Source organism: Podarcis gaigeae, assembly GCF_964106915.1.
Source record: "Podarcis gaigeae genome assembly, chromosome: 6".
NCBI lineage: Eukaryota > Metazoa > Chordata > Lepidosauria > Squamata > Lacertidae > Podarcis > Podarcis gaigeae.
The window spans coordinates 31,041,169-31,063,210 of record NC_139682.1 but is presented as its reverse complement, the minus strand read 5'-3'; the positions used below and the strand labels follow the sequence as shown (position 1 = coordinate 31,063,210).

Sequence of the window (22,042 nt, the reverse complement as noted above, 5' to 3'; positions counted from 1 at the left end):
AAACACTTGACCCCTCCCAGCCCTCACACTGCCTTCTCAGAGCTGGGTAAGTGAGGCACTGGACTTTGGAAAGGATGCATGAGGGCTCTGATAGGGTCCTAGAGTCAGCACCTCACTTACTTGGCTTTTGGAAGGCAGCATGAGAGGTGGGGGGAGCGGCATCAAATTTTGGCCTCCCCATCTCTGCATGACAAGACAGTGTGCGGCCCATGGGTTCCCAAACAAAGTATTCTTGTGGCCCACTGGGTATGAAAATATTGGCCCACCTTGCTCTTGGAGCACCTGGAGCCAAACTGCTGCCACCACCACCCTTCTTAAGCATCTTCCCTAAAAAGTAGTTATCATAAGCCCCTGTGACCAAGTTGTTTTTTCTTCTTCTTCAAGAGTGGCTGCACTACTGCTTCTTTAAGGATGGCAGGCACTGCTTCTGCACACAAATATGCATTTACCATGCCTTGGACTTACCCAGTAAAACACAACACCCATCACAAGCTTGTTCAGATCAGCCACAATGAGAAAAGGTTGAGAAGTTGCCAGGTCAGTCAAACAGCTACAAGCACCTTGCCCCACATCCCCAGACCTCAAAGGCTAAAACTGCTCTCACAAAACGAGATTACACTTTATCTAGACTTTTCACAGCCGTGTTGTCCAAATCATTATGGATTCAGTAAATTTCATCATTGAAGTGTCTTGTAAACTTACCACAGCAGACTTCCTATGCTCCTGTTTATTGGGATGGATGTTAACCTCTGTTCCATGGCTACCTAAGGATGAGATGGAGGTGGCAGAATATACTTTCTCCGCCACCCGTTATCACCTCACAGTAGGCACAGTCATGCCCTTTAGCATGCGCTCAATTGCATTTGTGGCAAGTCTTGCACCATATGTGCTCTAGCTGTCATCTGACCTGCTTCGTTCTTGAAATCTCTGGAGGCAGACATTCTTAATGGGTTACTTACCCCTGCAGGGGAGAGCTGCCAGCTGCTGCTGTAAGACCAAATTTCACGAAATGGTTGGACCAATTAATTATTTCAACTCTCTCTCTCTCTCTCTCTCTCTCTCTCTCTCTCCCCCCCCCCCCCTTCCCGATTATACTTCCCATACTTGGAGGCAGTAACTAAATTGAGGGTCTGCCCTGCACAGTTAAAAGTGTGCATGAATCCTCAGTAAGTAGTCAGTCCTGGATAAACAGATCTAGGTAATAAAAAGAAATGTGGAAGCAGAATCCTGGGGGAAGAGATACGGAAACTGGACAGGAACAAAGAGTAGCCAGCCATAGTGGGAATGGGATCACCACCTGTTAATTTGTTGCCCATAGGTGCAGTGTCACCTGCAGAACCTCCATCTGTCTCCATGCCTGCTAGTGCCAGTTATCTAATGGGGATGAGGTAATCGCCTCATCTGCCACTGCCTCAGCTCTCTTCATACAAGTATTTATTTAACAGTTTCTTAAATGTAATCAATACAAATCTACATTTTTAGAGCTTTGAATTTCAAGAAAATAATTGAAGTATTTTGGGTTATATACCAGGCAACAACTTTTTTAAAAAATACATTAATGTGTCAGTAAAGACTTAAAGGGTCATATGTGCTTAATTACATGCTAAATGGAGAAATAAACATTTGAATGTAGCCCATTAGTTTTTGATGTTTTGTGTAGTTAAGAATACTTTTCTCATTCCTAATCCTTTGATAGGTTTACATTACATTACACAGCATTATTTAAAGATAAGGAAATTCAATTCAAGGGGAATCCTTTTATTTTTGCCTTCGAAATTCCACTTTCGGGTTGAGATCAGTGTGTATACCTAGAATTGTTAATACATTTCAGCATTTGGGACAGGGTGTGGGTCAAGGAAGATATTTTCTAAATCTTTGCTCCAGGAATGCTGCCTGCTTTTATAGGAATGTTAAAACCATAGTAGTGATGGTCTTAGCCTTATGTAGCAATTGCCTTTTCTTACCTGCAGGTGTGTTTTTCAGCGCAGCCTGGCTGTGTCCATCCACTTGCAAGGGATCCTAATTGTGTCAGGCATCATGGACATTCACCACTCCTACTTTGGACTGACCAATTCTGATGAGGGCATGCAAATTGCGGGGGGTGAACTGGGTGAGATTTTATTTGTTCTTGCCATTACTTATGGTGTGATGCACAACACATGTCGCCACTGAGTATTTATGATTATATTACTTATCTCAGTGTATCTCAAACTTCTATATTTTTTTGTGCCATGTAGCTCTGTAAACCAACTCCAGTAATGTGTGCTACATGTGATTGTGTGGAGAATCTCGTAAACAGTTGTGTTCATTCTGCTGCTTAATTAGTATATGTTTGCTACTAATCAAATATTTCTATTAGAGAAGAATATGCTTCCTAAAGTTCCACACAAGGCCCCCTATCTATCTTAGCAACCTTCTTCTCTGATAAGGGTGGTATGATGAGATAGTGGGGATGCAGTCACTCTTACAAACTCAGTGTGCATCCAGTGAGTGATGTCTGCCAGAAGGCATTCAGCCCACAAACCTTGGCTAGTGAAAGGAGAAAGATTCCATATCTTCAGTGATACTATCTTGCCTTTGAATGTTTTACCCCATTCAGGTGTTCTGTCTCTTCCACCCTCCAATTTGAGAACCACTGATATACTAATAAAACAGAAATCATAATCATCATGAAATAAGTATTATCACTGATTTATTAATTGGTTAACCACCATCTCAAAGCAATTTGCACATAAGGTGTATGACTAATATAAATATAAATTGGACCAATATACCAATAAGCACATTCATCAGAAAAAAGTATAGTATACAGTGGTACCTCTGGTTACGAACTTAATTCGTTTTGGAGGTCCATTCTTAACATGAAACCATTCTTATCCTGAGCTGCGCTTTTGCTAATGGGGCCTCCCACTGCACGCGTGCCACCGGGATGCGCTCACATCCCAGGGGCAAAGTTCACTACCAGAAGCAACTATTTCTGGGTTAGCGGAGCTTGTTACCTGAAGCGTTCGCAAGGAGGATGGTACGTAACACGAGGTTCCACTGTAGTATAGTAAAAGCACATTATGTAATTACTTCAGTGACAAAATGGTGGAGTGAGTGGGAATGAAGGCATGCAGAAACATTGTAGGACATTGATATGCTCCAATTCATAAACCACCATGAAATTTTACAGCCAAACTTGAAAATACCCAGTTTCATACAGTGGTACTAAGCACAGTTAATGCTAATCATATAAAAAGGTCCCTTCATAACTGCACTTAAGACTGTATTTCCAAACCCTGGTCAGCATTAATCATGGCAAATATCAGTACAGATGCAATAATAACCTACAGTTAAGTGAACAAGAGAAAAAGTAGGAAAACCTGTGCCAAAAAGTGGAGGAGAAAGAGGGCAGTTTGTGTATTCCCAAGCATGGGTCACTTCCACCTGCAGTTTAGGGAGCTAGCATTATATCTGTACTGGGCCCCATAATGTCTACCACACATTAACATGAGTAAACTAGCAGGAGCAGTTAATATGAAAAATAGTGTGATCATCTGTGGTTTCTTTAAATCTGTAAATCATTACTGCAGTATAAAACCATTCTTTTTTAACCTGGCACTTGGAGTCCGTGGCTGCTTGTCAAGAACAGAGCTTGATGTGCAGGTACTATCCCTTTCTCTTGGATTGGTCTTCAGACAGAGACATAGTATTACAGACATTCTGTGCATTGTGGAAATGGAACGTAAAGGTTATGAGTGCTGAATCTTTTCCAGGCTGGATACAGCAAAGGAAATAGAATATGCAGTTGTATGGAAGCATGATTATTATCATAGAATCGGTTTAGGGTGTTGAAGAACAGAATTGGAATCTAGAGACAGGCCTTTGGTGAGACCAGGAACAAAGTGCAAGGAGGAATAAATAAAATGAATAATGCAGGATGATAATAGTCCAATAATAAACTGACTTGACCAAAGTCAGTTGGATCTAGTCAGTTCCATTGTGGGAGGAAATAGCCTTTGGACTCCAGTAATAAAGCATAGCTGCCCATAGCCAAATGCTAGCCTTGGTGCATGTCCTGAACTCACCTGCCTGTGGTATGTTCAAGCTCAACATGACAGAATAAATAAAATGCAGTGTTCTTGAAAACTAGGTTACTTTTCAGTGCTATTAAGAAGTTGGTGGTGGAAAACACTTATCTGGTGGGAAAGTCACTAATATGAGCAGCTCAGCATTCTGTAATACATTTAATTGCATCTACATATTAAATGTCTTAAAGCTTTTGGGGAAAAAGTAGTTTCTGTTTGAGGGAGAACCACCTAGGAAGCGGAGGCCACACATTTTAAGCATATTATGCCCTGTGCATGAGGATTCAGCACACACTCAATTCACACAGATGGTTTAAAATGTATTCAGGCTCCTTCATCCATTCAGTTTGAAAGCCCGTGAAGGCTTTTGATTTATCTCGGAATTATATTCCACTGGCGAGGTGTCATGGTCCCTTTGGTGACTATTGGATTAGTTGCTTTGGGTTACAGCCTTTGGCTAGGCACTACATGCAAAGGGGACTTAGGAGACCTTAAACTTATTTTTTAAAAAAATACTTGCTGCTTATGTACCTGATAGCCGCTACTGGAGGCCTGCTTGACAGTTTCTGTACAGTAGTTCTTGCTAATAGTGCTCAGTAGGCTTAGAAATTTAGGCAGTTATTTCTTTGGCCTAAAGACAAATTTTTTAGTAACCGACCCTGAACCAAAAAGAGAACAGGATAGATAGAAATATCAGTCACACCCTTTTTCTCTCACATGAAATCTGCTCCTTGCCCGGCTCTGTCAAAGCTTTCCTCTCCCTTCATTCATTTTTCCCATATGCAGAGCTGAGCTAAGTTGCCACATATCTTTGTCTATGCCTTCTGGGCCCAGAATCCAGTGGCACAGATGGACAAGACTTCCTTTCTTTTGTGTTATATATTGAATACATAGTATTGTGTTAAGGGAGAAACCCTGTCTGCCTGGTTTACAAAGAGGTGTGGGAAATTATACCTTGTACAGGTGTCTAATAGGTTGGTTTTCTGGGTAAGAAACAGTAGGACACTCTGCAGCTGTTGACTGGAGCTAGTTGCCAGCATCTTGTTCTGCATGCCTATCTTTAAGGTTTGCTTTACATACTGGCCTTTTAAGTCAGAGAAGGCAGGCACATGGTTATGAATGTCCCATTCTAGTGTGTTCGACAGTAGCAGGATTGGCTATCCACATAGACCTCTTTTGATAGTTTGCAGCTTGTGTGTTTGTGCGTGTGTGAGGGAGGGAGAGAGAGAACGCGCACTGCAAGAGCAATAAAATAAGCTGACGTGTAAAATTATGGAATCTTGTTTTGAATCTTTCATACCTTTTTGTCTGATAAAACATAGTGTTCATCAAAGTGGTGATCTGGTAGGCAAAATACAGTTACCACAAATAATTGTGCTAACCAAGACCAGATTTTCACCAGCAACACATTACAGAAGGAGAAACCTTAGCTGTGTGTGTGTGTGTGTGTGTGTGTGTGTGTGTGTGTGTGTGTGTGTCTGTGTCTGTCTGTCTGTCTGTCTGTCTGTCTGTCTGTTAGTCTTCTATTTCTGCCTAAAGTGGGAACAAATTACATTCAATAAATATGTATTTGGTTGCATCACTGCACCATATAGGCCTTGAGTAGGGGTCCAGTTTCAGTAGCTTATGGAAGCCTCAATTCTCTTTTCGGTTGTGCAACCATTTAGGAGAAGAGGGTGTCATTCTTTTTCACATGCTTAGTAGAGGTCTTCAAGTTATATTTCAGCTCATGGTTCCATATGTCTCAGTAATTTTTTTTTAGATGTGCAGAGAAGGCTAAGCAGGATCATGTTTGCATTGCATTTAAGATGGGAGATGTGTCGCTACTCTTCAGTTGTATTAAGACACTCTACTCAGTGTCACTTGCTGGTATGCATGACAAGACAAAGCCCAGCCCTCCTCTCTGCCTTGGACGTGGATGGTGAGTAGGGATTGTCCCTGATGTTGGACTGTACTGGAAGCACAGCCCAGCTATGGGGAAGATCCCTGTCACACCAGCTCCTGGTTGGAGAAGGCTAGGGCTGCTATTCTTGGTGCTGGGCTGTCCAGAAAAGCCTACCACCTTTAGTTCAGAGCCTACCACCTTTAGTTCAGAGCTTGATGGGTGGCGATGTTCCCTACACCTGTGTTGGGCTTACTGATCTGCGTGCCTCTAAAGCCTTTCAAAGGCACTGCATGAGTAGAATGGCTTCTGTTAGTGCAATGGGACGTCCCCTATCTTCTTCCTCCTGCACCCCCAACCTTCTGAAGCAGATTTGGGCGGTATGGGGAGCACAGGGGAAAATCTGTTACATGAGCAGTCTTCCACCCACACAGTGACTTCATTGGATTCAACGGGTTTGGCAGGCTACTGACAACTGCAAATTTTGGCTTGGCTATCAAATTCTGGCTTGTCTCGTTGTGTATAGGATTTGTTATTGTAGTCCAATTGTTATGTTGTTGACAGAGCCATGTAAACCAGCAAAACCTTTTTTTAAATATTTGAAACATTGTTAATGCCCACTGCTTCTTGGTAGCTCACATTTATAGCGCCTCAAATTTCAGCAGAAAATTGTAGTTTACTTCACAATAGCATTTTAAAATTATGATTTTAAGCTGTGCATCAAACTTAGAACTGAAAATAAAAGCAACTTTAGGAGTCAACAAATGTTCTAGTTTCCAGGGTGTGTGTGTATGTGTGAAAGCTTTTAGAAAAAGGCGCTGCAGTTCTATTGTAATGTCTAAAACACAAGTCACTAAGAGCCACCATGTTGAGGCTGTTTCATTTTGCAAATGATTTTCATGTTCTAGATCAGTGGTGTGCATGTTCCAGATCACTGTTCCAGAACAGTGCTTTTATATGCCACTCTTCATTAGTTTGAGACTTACGGTGTTAATGAAGGAGTTGATAAATCACAAAGCAACCTTAACAAAATTGCAGCAGTAAAAGCCTGTAGTGCTGTTAGCATGAACTTGAAGCAAAATGTGCAAGAACAAAGGCATTGCAGAAAAGATAATATATATTTAGCAGTGTATATCAGATAGCCCAGATAATCCAGTAGCGTCTGTTCAGTTCTCTGTAATACATTACATGCACTAAATCTAAGATTCCTGTACTGTGTAAAAGCTAGCACTGTTCAGTGCATCATATCTGTAAACTTGCAGGACTGAAATTAAGAACCTCTTGAGACAATGCATCAGCTTTGTGGTTACTCAAAATTTGTTCTGCATGATACCTGGTCCATATGGCAAGGATTGTTGTTGTTTTTTTTTTAAAAAAAATACATACTATTAGAGAAACATTTAGAGATGACAATCCAGGTGGTAAGCAGTTACATGAAACAACATGTTACGTGGCAACAACACAGTAAACTCTAAAGGTGGTGGCCATAGCACATGGATCAAAGTGTAGACAGGTAGCACTGGAAACAACAAACAGTGATGTACAAAACTGTGCCGAATTATCAATAAAAGATTGACCACAAAGAATTTCATTTGCAAAGCATTACAGATATGTTGGTACCTGAACACCGGAGGGAGCCCCTCAACAATGATAGTGTTTCCACAGTACACCCAGGTGCTCAACTTTGACATCCAGAGATGAGTTTTAGTAAGATCTGGGGTATACAAAGCCAGTCTTTGTAATGAAGAGACTATATATTTAAAGGCACTCTTTTCAACATACAGTATAAAGAATGCAAAGAAAACTTACATAATTGAAGCTTTGGAATATGAATTATTTTAACTGATTAGACAGATTAGCAATTGACACAGGTTCTGGTGATTGATATTTAATTGCATTTTTCAGGGGAATAAAAGCAGCGGCTTATAACAAAATGAGAAAACATCCACCAAACAGAAGAGGTATCAGCTTTGAAGTGGGAGCCCAGTTGGAAGCCCGAGACAGATTAAAAAACTGGTATTTCTTATTTCATGATAAAACTTGGATACATTTTTGTGATGCTGTCACATTGTGCTACAAACAGGGAGTCAAACCAACAAAAGTTCTAGTTCAGGTCTGGTTCTGATTCAACTGCAATCAGACCAGAAGCATTTCAGTAACTGGTTCAGAATATCCAAACCACCTTGTCTTGTTCTACTTTATGTGAGAAAACATAAATGGTGGTTCACATATATGATAAGGTGATTAGTATCAACGTGATAATTATCCTAATGTCAGTAATACAAAATGTTTAAATATATTGTACAGATGCAGCTATTTATCTGACAATCTTTATGTCACATTGTAAAAGTAGAAAGTTTCAAAAACTTAAAGGCCTAGTTTGGGTGTAATGGTATTGTGCACTGAACTTTAGTATTCCTATCTTCCCATCGTTTACACACTCAGCTTGGGAAAAAACTGCCTGGTTAATTCACAGTTTATGTGATATCTAAATCAGAAAAATAGTTTAATCTCTGCCTGCAAACCATATTGACTGCATTTGTACACAGTGCTAAAATATTGTTTAGCAGTACTATATGCACTAGCTGGAGTGAGTCAGAGCAGAGGCTCATGCTCCCACACTTCCTTCATTTCTTCTTCATTGACCAGGAAAAGGACATTTACTTTCCACAATCTGGTTTATTACAAATGCTGGCAAAAGTCCTGACTGCATTGACAGTGGGGAAGCACTCAAGCCTAAGGCTTTCCTCAATACTTTTACAGCTTGTTCTTATAGCAGGAAACCATGATTTTAGCATTGCATTCTTCTCAATATTAGTTCTGTGAATGCATTAGTAGTTTATTATAATTCTTTGTTTTTGGAGTCAGTAAGTGCTATCTTTTCAGTTTTTAGTCAAACCCTTATTCCAAACTAATAACCTGCCCTTTTTTCTGATTGTGTTCTCATTCTTGTTTTAAACAGTGATGTGGGACAGGATATTTTCGGTAATGGAAAAAATTGCATTGCTATGTTTTTCCACATGAAAAAAGACCCATTTCTAAAACTGCATTGTTTCATAAAATTAATTTGTAAAAATAATGACTGGATAAAAATAACTAGTCAAATGAATTGTTCCCCTCAAAGTGTGCATGCAGATATAGCACTGAGTATGCTAAAACTGAGCATTTTAACCATTTTCAGTGCCTTCATTGTCCACCTTAAAATCTGAGGAAGCATATGTTACCTAATTGTAATGTCAATATTGATAAGTGTTTCATTAAAAAATAGTACAGCTTTGCATTCACTTGAATATAACATCAAACGTTTCAGTTCAGATACTTTTGGCTGTTTAGGAAATGAGATATTTATTTGGCACATAATATTAGTATTGTATTCTTTAATAAAAATGATAAATAAATAAAAATGACATTTTAAAATAATTTTGTTTAATAAATACAACAGAAATTATAAATTGGATCACAGTGGATCACAGTTGAATTAGGGGATAATAAAAGTTTGCAGACAGCTAACATTACCAATGATTATGTAGGTTCTGATTATGCTGGGTTTTCAGTTTTTTAAAAAAAGGGTTCGGTTTGACTCCCTGACATTAACTTTGTTCTGATTGCAAATGTTCATATAGTATTTATTGATTTTGCTCCCCTCACCTAATGTCTGCTGATCTGTAATACAGTGCAATCCTATACATGTCTACTCAGAAGTAAGTCTCATTGAGCCTAATGGTGCTTACTCCCAGGTAAGTGGGTATAGGATTGCAGCCTTTGTGTTAAATCTGTTGTGAAGTTGGTACAGGGTTCAGCCTGAGTTTCCTGCACAAAGAACACCCATCTGCACTTTCTTGAAAAATAATCTCTGATTCAGGATCTGGAATCTCCATGACTATTCAGAGTAGACAGTACTAGACTACATGGAGAAATAGCCCGATCTGGCGTGAGGCTGTTTCCTAAGCCACAGTGAGACCTTCTGCTTTACACCATTTTGTTACTACAGTATTACTGTTTTTGAGGTGCCAAGTGTAAGGGATCTAGGAAGAGGCTCTGAAAAAGACATTTGAGTCAACAAGTCGATCATTTGGGGATTGCCTTCTCCCATGTCATCCTAGTCGCTCTCTAAGATCAGAAGGAATGGTTCTTCTCTGTGTCTTTCCTAGAGTGGAAGCACAACCGAGTGGGACAAGAGAAGAGGCCTCTAAATAACTGGTATCATGGGATGCTTTGCCATGTGAAATGTGGTTGGATCTCTCCCTTGATGTTTTTTGTTTGCAGGCTATTGAAGACCATTTCATTGTGACCTTTTATTTTATGACACACTGACACATATATGGATATATTCTGATTTTTTTTGTTATTTTATGCTATTTTTATGGAAGCATTATGTTTTATATGTTGTAAACAGCCGTGAACGGTGTATTTACTCTAGAAGGGAGCATACTCTAATCAATAAATTATAAAAAAGAACAATATGGGTAGGGTATATCCCATTCCCCTGAGGTATAGTGTCCTTACTCTTCAATACCCTGCACCTTGAAATGAAGGACCCCTGTCAAGTGGCTGAAATAAAAACTTTGATCATGAGGAATGCTTTAAAAGGGGGTGAACTAGCGCATTACTTTTTCATTCTGACTTTATGGAGGTTGAAAGTAGAATGTGATATTGTAATTATTATCTGGACGGCTTCAAACAAAAATTAAAAATACATTAAAATGTCACACATTAAAAACCAATAATAATAATTTATTATTTGTACTGTTCTGAATTGATAAGTAGAACTTTGTTTTGTGTTATATGAATAGAGAATACTGGAAAGTTCGCTTTTTGATGTTGCTTCTTGAGGACCCACCATGTGTAGGAAAACTGAAAACCAATCCTTTTTAAGAGACTGAGCTGAACCTTGACACTGCAGAACACTGATACTAGACATTTGTATAGAAAGGACAGCTACACATTTCATTTTAAATCATTCTGTCTCTCTTGGGTTAATGTATTATGGAAACATGCTTTCATGAGAACTTGTTTTGGCTAGATCAAGGCTATAGCAAATGACGTATCTAAAACGATGCATTCTGGACAGTTTGCAGTCTGCTGAAGATGAGGGTTGTTAGCATTGGAAGTTTATAAAAAAATAGAGTTTATTTTTGAAATGTTTCAATGAATGAACTAGTGTCACTAGTTTGGTCACTGAAGATAATGTACGCCACTTAGAAATTTGAATAATTAAGTGGTATACAAATGTCTTAAATTTATTTGTTAAATTTATTGATCACGTTTTTTAGCAAGGGACCACAAAGTGACTTACATTGTATAAACAAACACATACATTAAACCAGGCATGAAAGAAAAACCAAGAAAAACAATCCTCTTTTAAAGGCAGGATTAAAAATTCCCCATCCACTAAAGGGGACCACAGATAATTAAGAGCAAAGCCCTGGTGAAATTTTATTTTATTTTATTTGGTGTCTACATCTATACAATGATGCCAGGTGAGCCACCCCCAAGGAGAGCATTCTGAGCACAAGGAGTCACCACTGAAAAGCACTGTTCTAATGTTGCCATCCTTCAGACCTCCTGAGGAGGGGCACACACAAAGAAGGGCTTCAGATGATGGTTGCAGGGTCGAGGTTGGTTCATATGAGGAGAGGTTGTCCTTGATGCATTGAAGTACTTAGCTGCATAAAGCTTTATAGGTCAAAACCATCATTTGAATTGGACCTGGAATCTAATTGGTAACCTGTGCAGTTTGGCCAGGATTAGGGTTAACTGCCTAGAGTCTCTTGCCCTAAGCAACCTGGCCATTGAATTCTATACCAGCTGTAAATAATAAAATAATCAGCTCAGACCAAGGGCTCCTAATACATTAGGGAGCTCTGATGTGCATATGAGACTGCATGTATAAGCTAGTGGGTCACTGTTGCATAACGATACAAACCTACTTGTAGATGAGCTTTTTCTATGAATGTATGAGTGTGTTGATTTTATCTATTCTTGCTGCCTATGTTCTGCTTACCTTTTCATTTGTTATTTAAAATATCTGAACAACTAGAAACATAATACTGAACAGCTAGTTAATTATAGTTTCCTTGACAGTAGGCCTTATAAACAGAAACCTTTTAAATAAACACTTCATTGCACATAATGTGCAAGTAAAATACAACAATACTGAGTTGCGAGAGAAAATTGTAGCTTGTTAGGCAGATGCTGGTGTTATGTCATTCTCCTTGCAAGTATAGATGGGGGTGTGTATAATCAGTATATTTCACATAACCCTAGTTGTTTTCAGGAGCTAAGCTTTCTTGATGCAGTAGCAACACAGCAAGAATTGTATTAGACTTCATGATAATTGGCGGCAGAAGGTGGGTTGCCGTTGTCAAGTTATAAAGCAACCTGGTCTGCCCCTTATTGAACTTGAGTTTATATGCAAAACTGTGATTCTAGGTTTGAAAAGAACAGCATTAACTTTTCTGAGAATTGTAAACTTAGTAAACACTTGACTAAAGAATGATTTATTGGGAAAGTGGGACCTGTGTGTATCATTCTGCACTGGTATTTCCTCCCCCCCTCAATTACCAATGTAGTGTCCTCAATTTCTGTTGGACTCCCAACTTCCATAAGTGCTAATTGACTAGGGTTCATGGGAGTTGTAGTCCAATGACAGTTGGGGTGTGTCATATTGATTATTCCTGGTTTTAGGCATTTGAGTCTAATGTAGCCTATAGGCTTTTGAAGAAGAATGTAGGTATTACTATAGCAAAATACAGGTTTGGAGCATGAAATAAAATTAGTTCAGAAGTGTTAGATGAGAAGTTGTATTATTAGAATTAGTTTTAAATTACTATATTAAGTATACAAGAACTGTAGTCCTTAAGAAGTTGAAAATGATTGGTGGTTATAGCCGATGTGATATTGTATAGAATTCTATGGTTGTTAGGGTATTCTTGCTATTGGGTCCAGTTTAGAGATAGCACTTCTAAGACAGGTAATTAATGGTGAGCAAGGAGTGGTAGAAGGAGAAGAAATTACATAAATGACGTAGGATTGCTAACCACTGATAAGTAGGGTTTTCTTTTGTTTTTTGGCTATGCTCTGGAAGTATGTTAGCCCAAGCTGATGCCTTCCAGATATTGTTGGTCTACAACTTCCATCATCTCCAACCATTGGTCAAGTTGGCTGAGATTGTTAACAGTTATCCAAAGCATTTGGAGGACACCAGGTTGGAGAAAGCTGCTGTATCTGATACTGATGTTTAGTCAAGGATTTGTAATGTTCAGAACTTGTTTTTTCAATTCCTAATTCTGAGAGGAAACTGATCTGCCAGTATATCAAAGTAAAGATACAAGGACGGGGGAAAGTATTTGATCCCCTGCTAAATTTGCTCGTTTGCCCTCTGACGAAGAAAAGACCAGTCCATAATTTTAGTGGTAGGTTTATTGTAGCTGTGAGAGACAGAATAACAACAGGAAAACCCCCAGAAACCCAGAAGACAAAAGTCAGAGATTGATGTGCATTATAATCAGTGAAATAAGTATTTGATGCCCTATCAACCAGCTAGATGTCAGGCTACCTGGTATCTTCACTGTATGTAACGAGCTGAGATTAGAAAGACTCTCCTCCTGCAAGTGGGGAGGGGTTGTGGGCGGGATCCGATCCCCACCTCAAGCAGGGGGCGTTAGCCCCCTGCCACCCACTCACCTGGCTGGTGCACCACGCCCACAAGTAAGCACCCAATCGGGCGGCTTGGAGGGGCATGGTTTGCTGTTTAACTTACTGCTGCGCCAGCCATTCTGCCTCATTTTCCACCTTCCCGTCGCGAGTCAACACGTTCCAGGTCGTCCTCCTGCTCCTGCTCAGTAGCGATCATCACCCCTTTAATCATCTGCAGTTCACAGCGAGGTTTGGAGAAGGGCCTCTGGGTTTTATCCATATCTTTTCCTTCAGGGCTTTTTGTGCCTGCTTCTTTTCCTCTTTGCTATACCCAGCTTCTTTGTCCCATTCTCCTGTTTGTCTCTAGAATATTTTTGGTGCGCAGATTCCCTTATCACTCACGCTCGGCTTCAGTTACCTTCCTCCTTTAAACCGGGCTATCGCCCCTCCTTATTTTGGCAGTTAGGCATTGGAATGTGTTTGTGGTATGTGAAAGGGCTAGGTGTGGCCATCGCCTACACCTTCAATTTTTGGGTATTCCGTTAAGGGAATCCGGCGGTCGTGGATCCTGTCCGATGCCTGTGTGGCGGGGGGCCATGGCACGACCCTCGGTGACATCAGGGGAGAGCTTATAGTTGGATTAGCATCAACAGGCTCCACCTACTGGTGAATAAACCTCCTTTTAGACTTACCCCTCTCCGAGTGGGTGGAGTCAAGTGACGTGATCCAATGCCTAAGCCAATACTGTACTCACTTGCTGTACTCAATAAAGTGGCCTTTTCTTGCCCATTAACCTTATATTACGTGTCCGTGTGTCTTCATTCCACTAAGCGGGGATCGGGTCCTCGAACCACAAGCACCTGCTGTAAGGGAGAGGTCTTACCTGTAATCCCAGCTCGTTACAGTACCTGTACAAAAAGAAACTTATTGACAGAAGCGATCAATCTAGCAGATTCCAAAGTAGCCACCATGACCAAGACCAAAGAGCTGTCCAAGGAAGTCAGGGACAAGATTTTAGACCTGTACAAGGCTGGACTGGGCTACAAGACTATTGCCAAGCAGCTTGGTGAGAAGATGACAACAGTTGGTGCAATAATTCACAAATGGAAGAAACACAAAATAACTGTCAACCTCCCTCAGTCTGGGGCTCCATGCAGGATCTCATCTCGTGGAGTTGCAATTATCATGAGAACGGTGATGAAGCAGCCCAGAACTACACGGGGGGAACTTGTCAATGATCTCAGGGCAGCTGGGACCATAGTCACCATGAAAACAGTAGGGCAAATTTAGCAGGGGATCAAATACTTTCCCCCTTCACTGTAGGAATTTTTTTTAAAAAAAATTTGCTGCCGTTATATACAGTATAGGCTTCTAGGCAATTTCACAAGTTTTAAACAAGGGAACTTGTCCTAAATTTTAATATAGATGTGATTGCAATTGTATAATACAAAGAAAGAACATATTCACATGTCATTTTGTTCTGTACTTTGAGACTAAACTATCTAAATATGTAGGATATGAACATCATGCATTTTATTTAACATTCTAGTAGCATGATCTAGTAGCAAGAGATCAGATGTGCTTTAGAAGGGTCACCATCTTGCTTCCACTGGTGAACTTTCTCCCCTTTATGTCTGTCCTCATAATTTATTCTGAACAAACTTCTGCTTTGAGATAAAAAATTGCCAGAACCATCTCCCAAGCTAAGGTGGTTTTTGCTCGTCTCATCTGATATCATGTTCTCTGCTTGAAGAGGGATTGATTACCGTATTTTTCGTCCTATAGGGCGCACCGGCCCATAGGACGCACCTCGGGGGTTTTTTTGGGGGGGGGATGAATAAAAAAAATTATTTCCCTCCCCCAGCAGCGGCTGCTGCCCCAAGCCTTGCGCACACCTGCCCGAAGCAAGGGGCACCCTCCGGAGGGCTCCGCGTGCTTCGGGCTGCAGGCTGCCCCAAGCCTCCCGCCGGGCGCGCAAGGCTTGCAGACAATCGCCTGAAGCACGGGGAGCCCTCCGGACCTCCCGCCGGGCATGCAAGGCTTGCGGACACTCGCCGGGGCTGCAGGCTGCTGCCCGCAAGCCTTGTGAGCCCGCGGGAACTCCCGCCGGGCTTGCAAGATTTGCTGATAGCTTCCTGAAGCGTGGAGAGCGAGAGGGGTCGGTGTGCACCGATGCCTCTCGCTCTCCAGGCTTCAGCGAAAGCCTGCATTCGCCCCATATGTCGCACACACATTTCCCCTTCATTTTTGGAGGGGGAAAAGTGCGTCATATGGGGCGAAAAATACGGCAATATGATTTGCTAAAAAGCATCTTGCTCCGTAATGTTTGAGGACCAATCAGGAGGAACTGATTATTCTCTAGGAAAAAGCATATAGGTCTGAGGAGTTCTTCTCAGTTTCTGTACCCACATGATTATTGCATGCTTGAAAATTCCCCAGTTACTTTGTCATATCAGATAAGCTCTTGTTTGTTCCTTTTGGAGTTACCCTTAACAAAAGTGTAGATTGAGCTATTGTAGAGATGTACATGTTGTATGGATCTGTGCTTAGTTTTTAAAATAGACTAATTCTTAACACTACTGAGTGACATCAAACATTACAAAAGTAGATTTCCTATTCTTCTTCGTCCTCCTTCAGCCCCTTCCCCACCCCATATTTCCACAAGGTCCTGTAACTTTCCAAGACAGATTTGGTGGGTATGCAGTCTGTCTGCCAACACTTGGGAACAATTGGATGTCACCCATCGATAACAGCAGTGTCAGGTCGTGGTGCTGACAAATTAGCATTGCCTATTGTCATCATCGTTAGGATACCAAGCAGCTATTCCTAGGGGTCTTTTTGTTGTTCTCCGATGGCATAAGATTTTTAACTTTCTTTCATATACTGCTGATAGCACCAGCATGGTTGTTTAGCTAGAACATTAGTTATGGCGAAAAGTGTAAGGTCTGCACACCAAAAGCATGGATAAAAACCGTGACTGGAAACCATGACTTAAGAATTCAAAAGGCTCAACCATAAGCACATAAACTGTCGGCTCTTTGTTAACGTTGATTTCAGGTGTTTGTCATATTTCCTAGAAAAAGAAAGCAGTTTTACTTAATAATAAAAAAGCAGCAAGATTAAATTAATCACAAAAAGTTGGAAATTAAAGCTATTTGTATATCATATTCATATATTTACCAAAATGTATGGCTTTGTAATATAGTTACTCCTTCTTCAAGACCATTATTTCCATTTTTTTGGCAAGAATATTTTAAATTAACTTTCTTTGCATAGGTATCCAGCTCACATTGAAGAAATTGATTATGAGGAAGGAAAAGTGCTAATCCATTTCAAACGCTGGAATCACCGCTATGATGAATGGTTTTGTTGGGACAGTCCTTATTTGCGTCCTTTAGAAAAAATACAGTTAAGGAAAGAAGGATTACATGATGACGAAGGATCTTCTGTAAGTAAAAGCAACCTAAGTTAAAGCTTGACGTCAACCCAATTCTTTGCAAACTTGTGAATACAGATTTAATTGTTTTTTATAAATATTATTGGTATAATAAAAAAAAACTTGCATACTATTTCTTCTTAGCTGGGGTGGGATAGAAAAAATGATAAATATGGTAACCTTGGGCAACATTGCTGTTTATAGACATGTTGTTTGTCACTGTAAGGCATGGGTGGGCAGTCCATGGACCTATTTGGGCCCAACACAGATGCCAATGTAGCCCTCAAGGCTTCGCCCCTCCAAACCACACCCACATGCCCCACACCTGACTTCAAATGTGAAGTTTACTCCCAGATATGTGGGTATAGGATTGTATCCTTATTATTGTCGTTTTTCATGGCAATTTCCCATTTTTTATACAAATAACACTCTTCTGCACCCAAGTGTTCAATAATCTTGCTGCTTATGATGATCACCCTGCCTTGACAGCCCCATAGGCTGAGTACAATTATTAAAATCGTTTGTAAAATAATTGGTGGGGAAGTCTGCTGCAGGAATGTTTTGTTTACTGCATAGATTGTTTTATTATTGCAATGATGCAGCAGTGTATCCTGAACACTCACTTCTCTATGTTTTAATTTTTTAGGGATTTCATATAAATGATCAAGTGTTGGCTTGCTGGTCTGATTGTCGTTTTTATCCAGCCAAAGTTACTTCTGTTAACAAGGATGGTAAGGCATAATTGTTAATTTCAGAGTACACTGTAGAGAAACATCCTTTATGACTGCTTTCAGAAGTTATCTTGAAAATGAGTAGCTACTGTGTATGTTCCATGCTATTCCCAATTTTTATGACCACTGCTTATGAATGTTATGAATATTTGAATTGGTATGAACACGAATTATGTGAGAGTGAAAAGGTAATGTGAGACAATTTTGTGGACTAATTTCTAGTAGTATGGGCATGTGTAAGTTCCATTGCTTGGATCCATACATTTCTTCTGGTGGAAGAGGGTGTGGAGGCAACTTCTCATATTCTCCCCTGCAGCTCCTTATGCTCTCTCAAAACCTGCTCTGGAGATTTGGTGAACTCTCAAGAAAAAGAGGTTTTGGGTTAAAATTGCCCCTACCACCTTTTACCAACAAGATCTCACCACTGCATCAAAGGTGTCCATGGAATGAAGGAGCCTTTCTGTTTATAGAAAGCTAAGTTTCACTGCAATGCAATAGCTTTTCGTATTTATTTCCACTCGATGGGAATAAAAGCTATTAAGTAGATTTGAAATCTCAACATTTTCCTTGGTAAAAATAGAATTTATTGCAATCAAACCCAGTTTTTCACAGTGATGGAAACTTGGGATCTGGAACTTCTGAAGATTGCTTTTACCCCACTCTTGCCTATTGCCCATGATATCTGAGGTGGATTGAGTTGTAATTCAAAACACCTGAAGGACACCAGGTTGGGGAAGACTACTCTTACGTGTGAATCACTTTGTGTTTATGCTTTGAGTAATTAGCACACTGTAGAGTTGCTGCTTCAGTTTATAAGCGGAGTTTGTTTTAAATTTCAGGTACTTACACTGTAAAATTTTATGATGGTGTAATTCAGACAGTCAAGAATATACACGTCAAAGCTTTTTCCAAAGATCAGGTATGAAACTTACTTTTATATTTTGATTTGGTTAAACTGATTTGAGGCCAGAACATAAATTACAGGGTTGTTAATTCATGTGTTTTATTAGAGGACATACAGTCTAAGATGTAGGGATGAAGTGGATTCTGGTTCACACAACATCTTGGATAAAATCTACACATTTTGCCTACTGAGAACCCATGCACAGATCAGAACATGGATCTCAGATTAAACAGCATGATTGTTTCATGAATCTGTGCATATGTTTGCACTGTATTTACAAGATTGTCCAAGGGCAGCTTTTCCCTACAGTGTCCTTCCGCATAGTCTTTTTAAATGTTCCCAGGAAGCAACTGTATCTTAAGACATGTGGTTCCTGCCTGGGGAATTGTAAGGATAAAAAGGTGACTGCCTTCATGACCTATGAGAACTGCCATATTTCCCCCCGATACAATGTCCTTGTAAGGGAATGAGACAGTTATTGAGAGAGGACTAGACAAATTAATGGAGGCTATCAGTGGCTGTGAGCCATATGGTCTATAGCTACTGTTGGAGGCCATATTCTTCTGAATACCAGTTGCTGGAAATCCACAAGTGAGGTGAATGCTGTTATACTTAGGTCTTGTTTGTGGGCATTCCTTACATATCATAGGACGTATTCAACATAGCGCTAAGTAGATCACTCACTAAGTGGATCTCCTTGCCTGAAGGAGTGATCTGCCCTCTCCTTCTTCCATGCAGTGTTCCAGGGGTCTTCCCAACCCTCACAGAGCCAACTTGTGGGGGGGGGGGAGTTTTAAAAAACTGTAAGTTGCTCTGAGAGGTCCTTCTCTCGGTTCCCATTCAGAACCAAGATCTGGTGTATGTTTACCAGGCAAAGGACCTTTTCAGTTCAGCTCTGACATTTTTAGAACACACTCTGCAACGAGGTCTCAGCTGGTACCTACTTGGGTATCTTTTCAGCAAGAGGCAAAAACTATTTCATTTTCCCAAGCTTTTAATCTTTTGATTATCAGCTTTATTCTGCCTTATGTATTACTTATTTCTGCTTTTATAAATCTAAGTTTATTTTAATGTATTTGTTTTATTGTGTGTTAAAATTTAATTCTATGCCACCCTGCTAATTTGATTAAAACACAGATTATAAATCTTAATAAATGTAGAAATTCCAGACACTCTAACCAGTTGTCCCCCATGTAATCTCCCATGAGCACTGAGTGTTGTCATATGGTACTTGTTTCCTTATGTACTGCTATATAGCTTTTAACTTTTTTATATGTGCATGCAATCATATTAGGAAAAAGGAACCAGACAATAGTATTAAAGCTGTACAGTCACAGGATTCTTTTAATTATATATTGTATGTCTTATTAATTGGCTTATTTCAGTGCCTCCCCCTTCCCAGTTCTGTAAGTAAGTTTAATTTACAATGGAAAGCAATCACAATTTTTAAACTTGCTTTTAGTCTATTGTGAGTAATTCAAGACCCAAGGAGAGAGGTAATGAAATCCCTTCATCTCCTGAAAGATGGGAAAAGTTTAAAGAACCGAGGAAAGCAACTGAGAATAGTAAGAAAGACAAGGATGAAAAGACGTTAAAGACTGAACGAAGGTCTAAACCTGATAAAGAAGGGAAACTAATAGTTCCTTCAGAAAAGAGCAAGGTGTCTGAAAAGGCTCTTCCAAAGGATGGCAAAGAAGACAAAGAGAACATATCTGAAAATGACAGAGAATTCTCAATAGATACCCAGATTGAAAAGAAACCTGAAAATGATAATGTGAATAGCCCACCAGAAAACCTCAAAGAAACTAAAAGACGACGTGGTCGACCACCTGTGGTGCCTCCTGCAGGTCAGTGGTAACAGTCAAGGCTGTGTCTCATTCATATATGACGGGTAGAGAATCTGTGGCCCTCCAGATGTTGAACATTAATTCTCAGCAGTTCATAAGCATGGCCAGTTGCCAGGGATGACAGGAGCTATAGTTCAGCATCATCTGGAGGGTCACAGGATCCCCCATCTCTTCCTTCTCCTTGTGTAGATATCCCAATTTAGGTGATACAACAGATTTAACTAGTTATTATGCTACTTTAATTTGAACTGATCATCAACACACACAAATTAGTGTAAGTTTTCTACACTTGTTAAAGCCAAGAGTTACAATAGTGATTGGGGTGCAAGATCTGTCACCCAGTTCCTAAGGGGCTTGTGATGTTAATGATATATGACTATTACCTCAGTTGGTACCACTACATGTTATAGAATACTTCCCTCCCCCCCCCCAAAAGGAAGGTGAAACTAGAGAATTCAGATCCCAAGCTCCATAAAAGTTTTATAAAACAGTAGAAAAATGTCATTTATCTTTTAAAAAGAAAGAAAGAAATCTGGTTACCTCTTCTCTTGGTATGTTTAGAAACCTTTTCCTTGCTCTATTTACATATTTAGAGCAAGGCTCTCAAACATTGCAGCCAATAACTTTAGAACTGAGAAGGCGGAAAATACCTAAAGGAGGAGAGATCCCTTCAAAACGTCCCCGACTCCAGAAGAACATGTGTGAGTATTTTATTCATTTACTTAAATAAGCTTTTTTTTTGCATTTAACTGGAATAAGAAATATTCTTAGAGAGAAAGAGAGCACAAATTTTAGCAAAACCGGGTGGCATTCAACTAGGTTTTACCCAGAATAGACACACTGAAATGTTCATTAATTTCAGTGGGTCTACTCTTAAGTAAAGCTTAGTTGACTATCACCCATTACATTTTAAATTTAGGCATATGGAGGCTTTTTCATGTATTTCTACTAGCAGTGGTAGATTCCTTTTCTGGTTTTATTGGGAAACCAAAGGACAAAAATACTTGAGATGTGCAAATCTATCCTCTCTTGCCACGAAAGCCGAAGTACTGGTAATTCCTTTTCTGTGTCAGTTCCCTAGAACAAGGGGAACAGGATCTGGCCAATGGCCCACATTGTTACCTTGGCCAGCCCTCATGGGTCAAGTTTCACCCACCAGCTATCACAATGATTTTGGGTCACTTTCCCCCCATGAACCTGCAGAACCCCTTTCAAGAGATTCTGAAAAATAACACTTTGTAAGGAACGTGGCAACCCTGAAAATCAGCTGATTTTGGTTCTGCTAATCCCTTTCCAAAACTCTTTACAAATGCAAAAACAAAAACTATACAGTCATTGCTTTTTCTTGCAGTTCTCTTTGCTAAACAATGAACCAAGACAAGATATAAAATATAGGGATGTATGTAATGGCTAAATAAGCAGAGATGGGACTTTTTTTATGCTCTACTGGTCTCTCTCTCTCTCTCTCTCTCAAAAAATGCTTAAACTTACATTGCAAATCTTCAATTGTTTTTTTAATATGCTCCGATCTTTT

General features: G+C 39.9%; 1 protein-coding gene across 4 annotated transcripts in view; it reads left to right on the top strand.

Moving 5' to 3' along the window:
- The window catches only part of PHF20 (PHD finger protein 20), a 44,367-nt gene that overhangs the window by 5,301 nt on the left and 17,024 nt on the right, over positions 1-22,042 (top strand). For 2 of the 4 annotated variants that reach the window (XM_083746512.1, XM_083746509.1), the window contains exons 2-8: positions 1,971-2,110; positions 7,858-7,968; positions 16,867-17,038; positions 17,673-17,757; positions 18,597-18,676; positions 20,124-20,508; positions 21,102-21,209. In XM_083746512.1, the coding sequence (XP_083602638.1) occupies positions 7,886-7,968; positions 16,867-17,038; positions 17,673-17,757; positions 18,597-18,676; positions 20,124-20,508; positions 21,102-21,209 (913 nt within the window). In that variant the 5' untranslated portion in view covers positions 1,971-2,110; positions 7,858-7,885. Of the gene's footprint in view, positions 1-1,970; positions 5,545-5,589; positions 7,969-16,866; positions 17,039-17,672; positions 17,758-18,596; positions 18,677-20,123; positions 20,509-21,101; positions 21,210-22,042 lie in introns of all 4 variants that reach the window. The other 2 variants (XM_083746510.1, XM_083746511.1) reach the window with 2 other exon arrangements.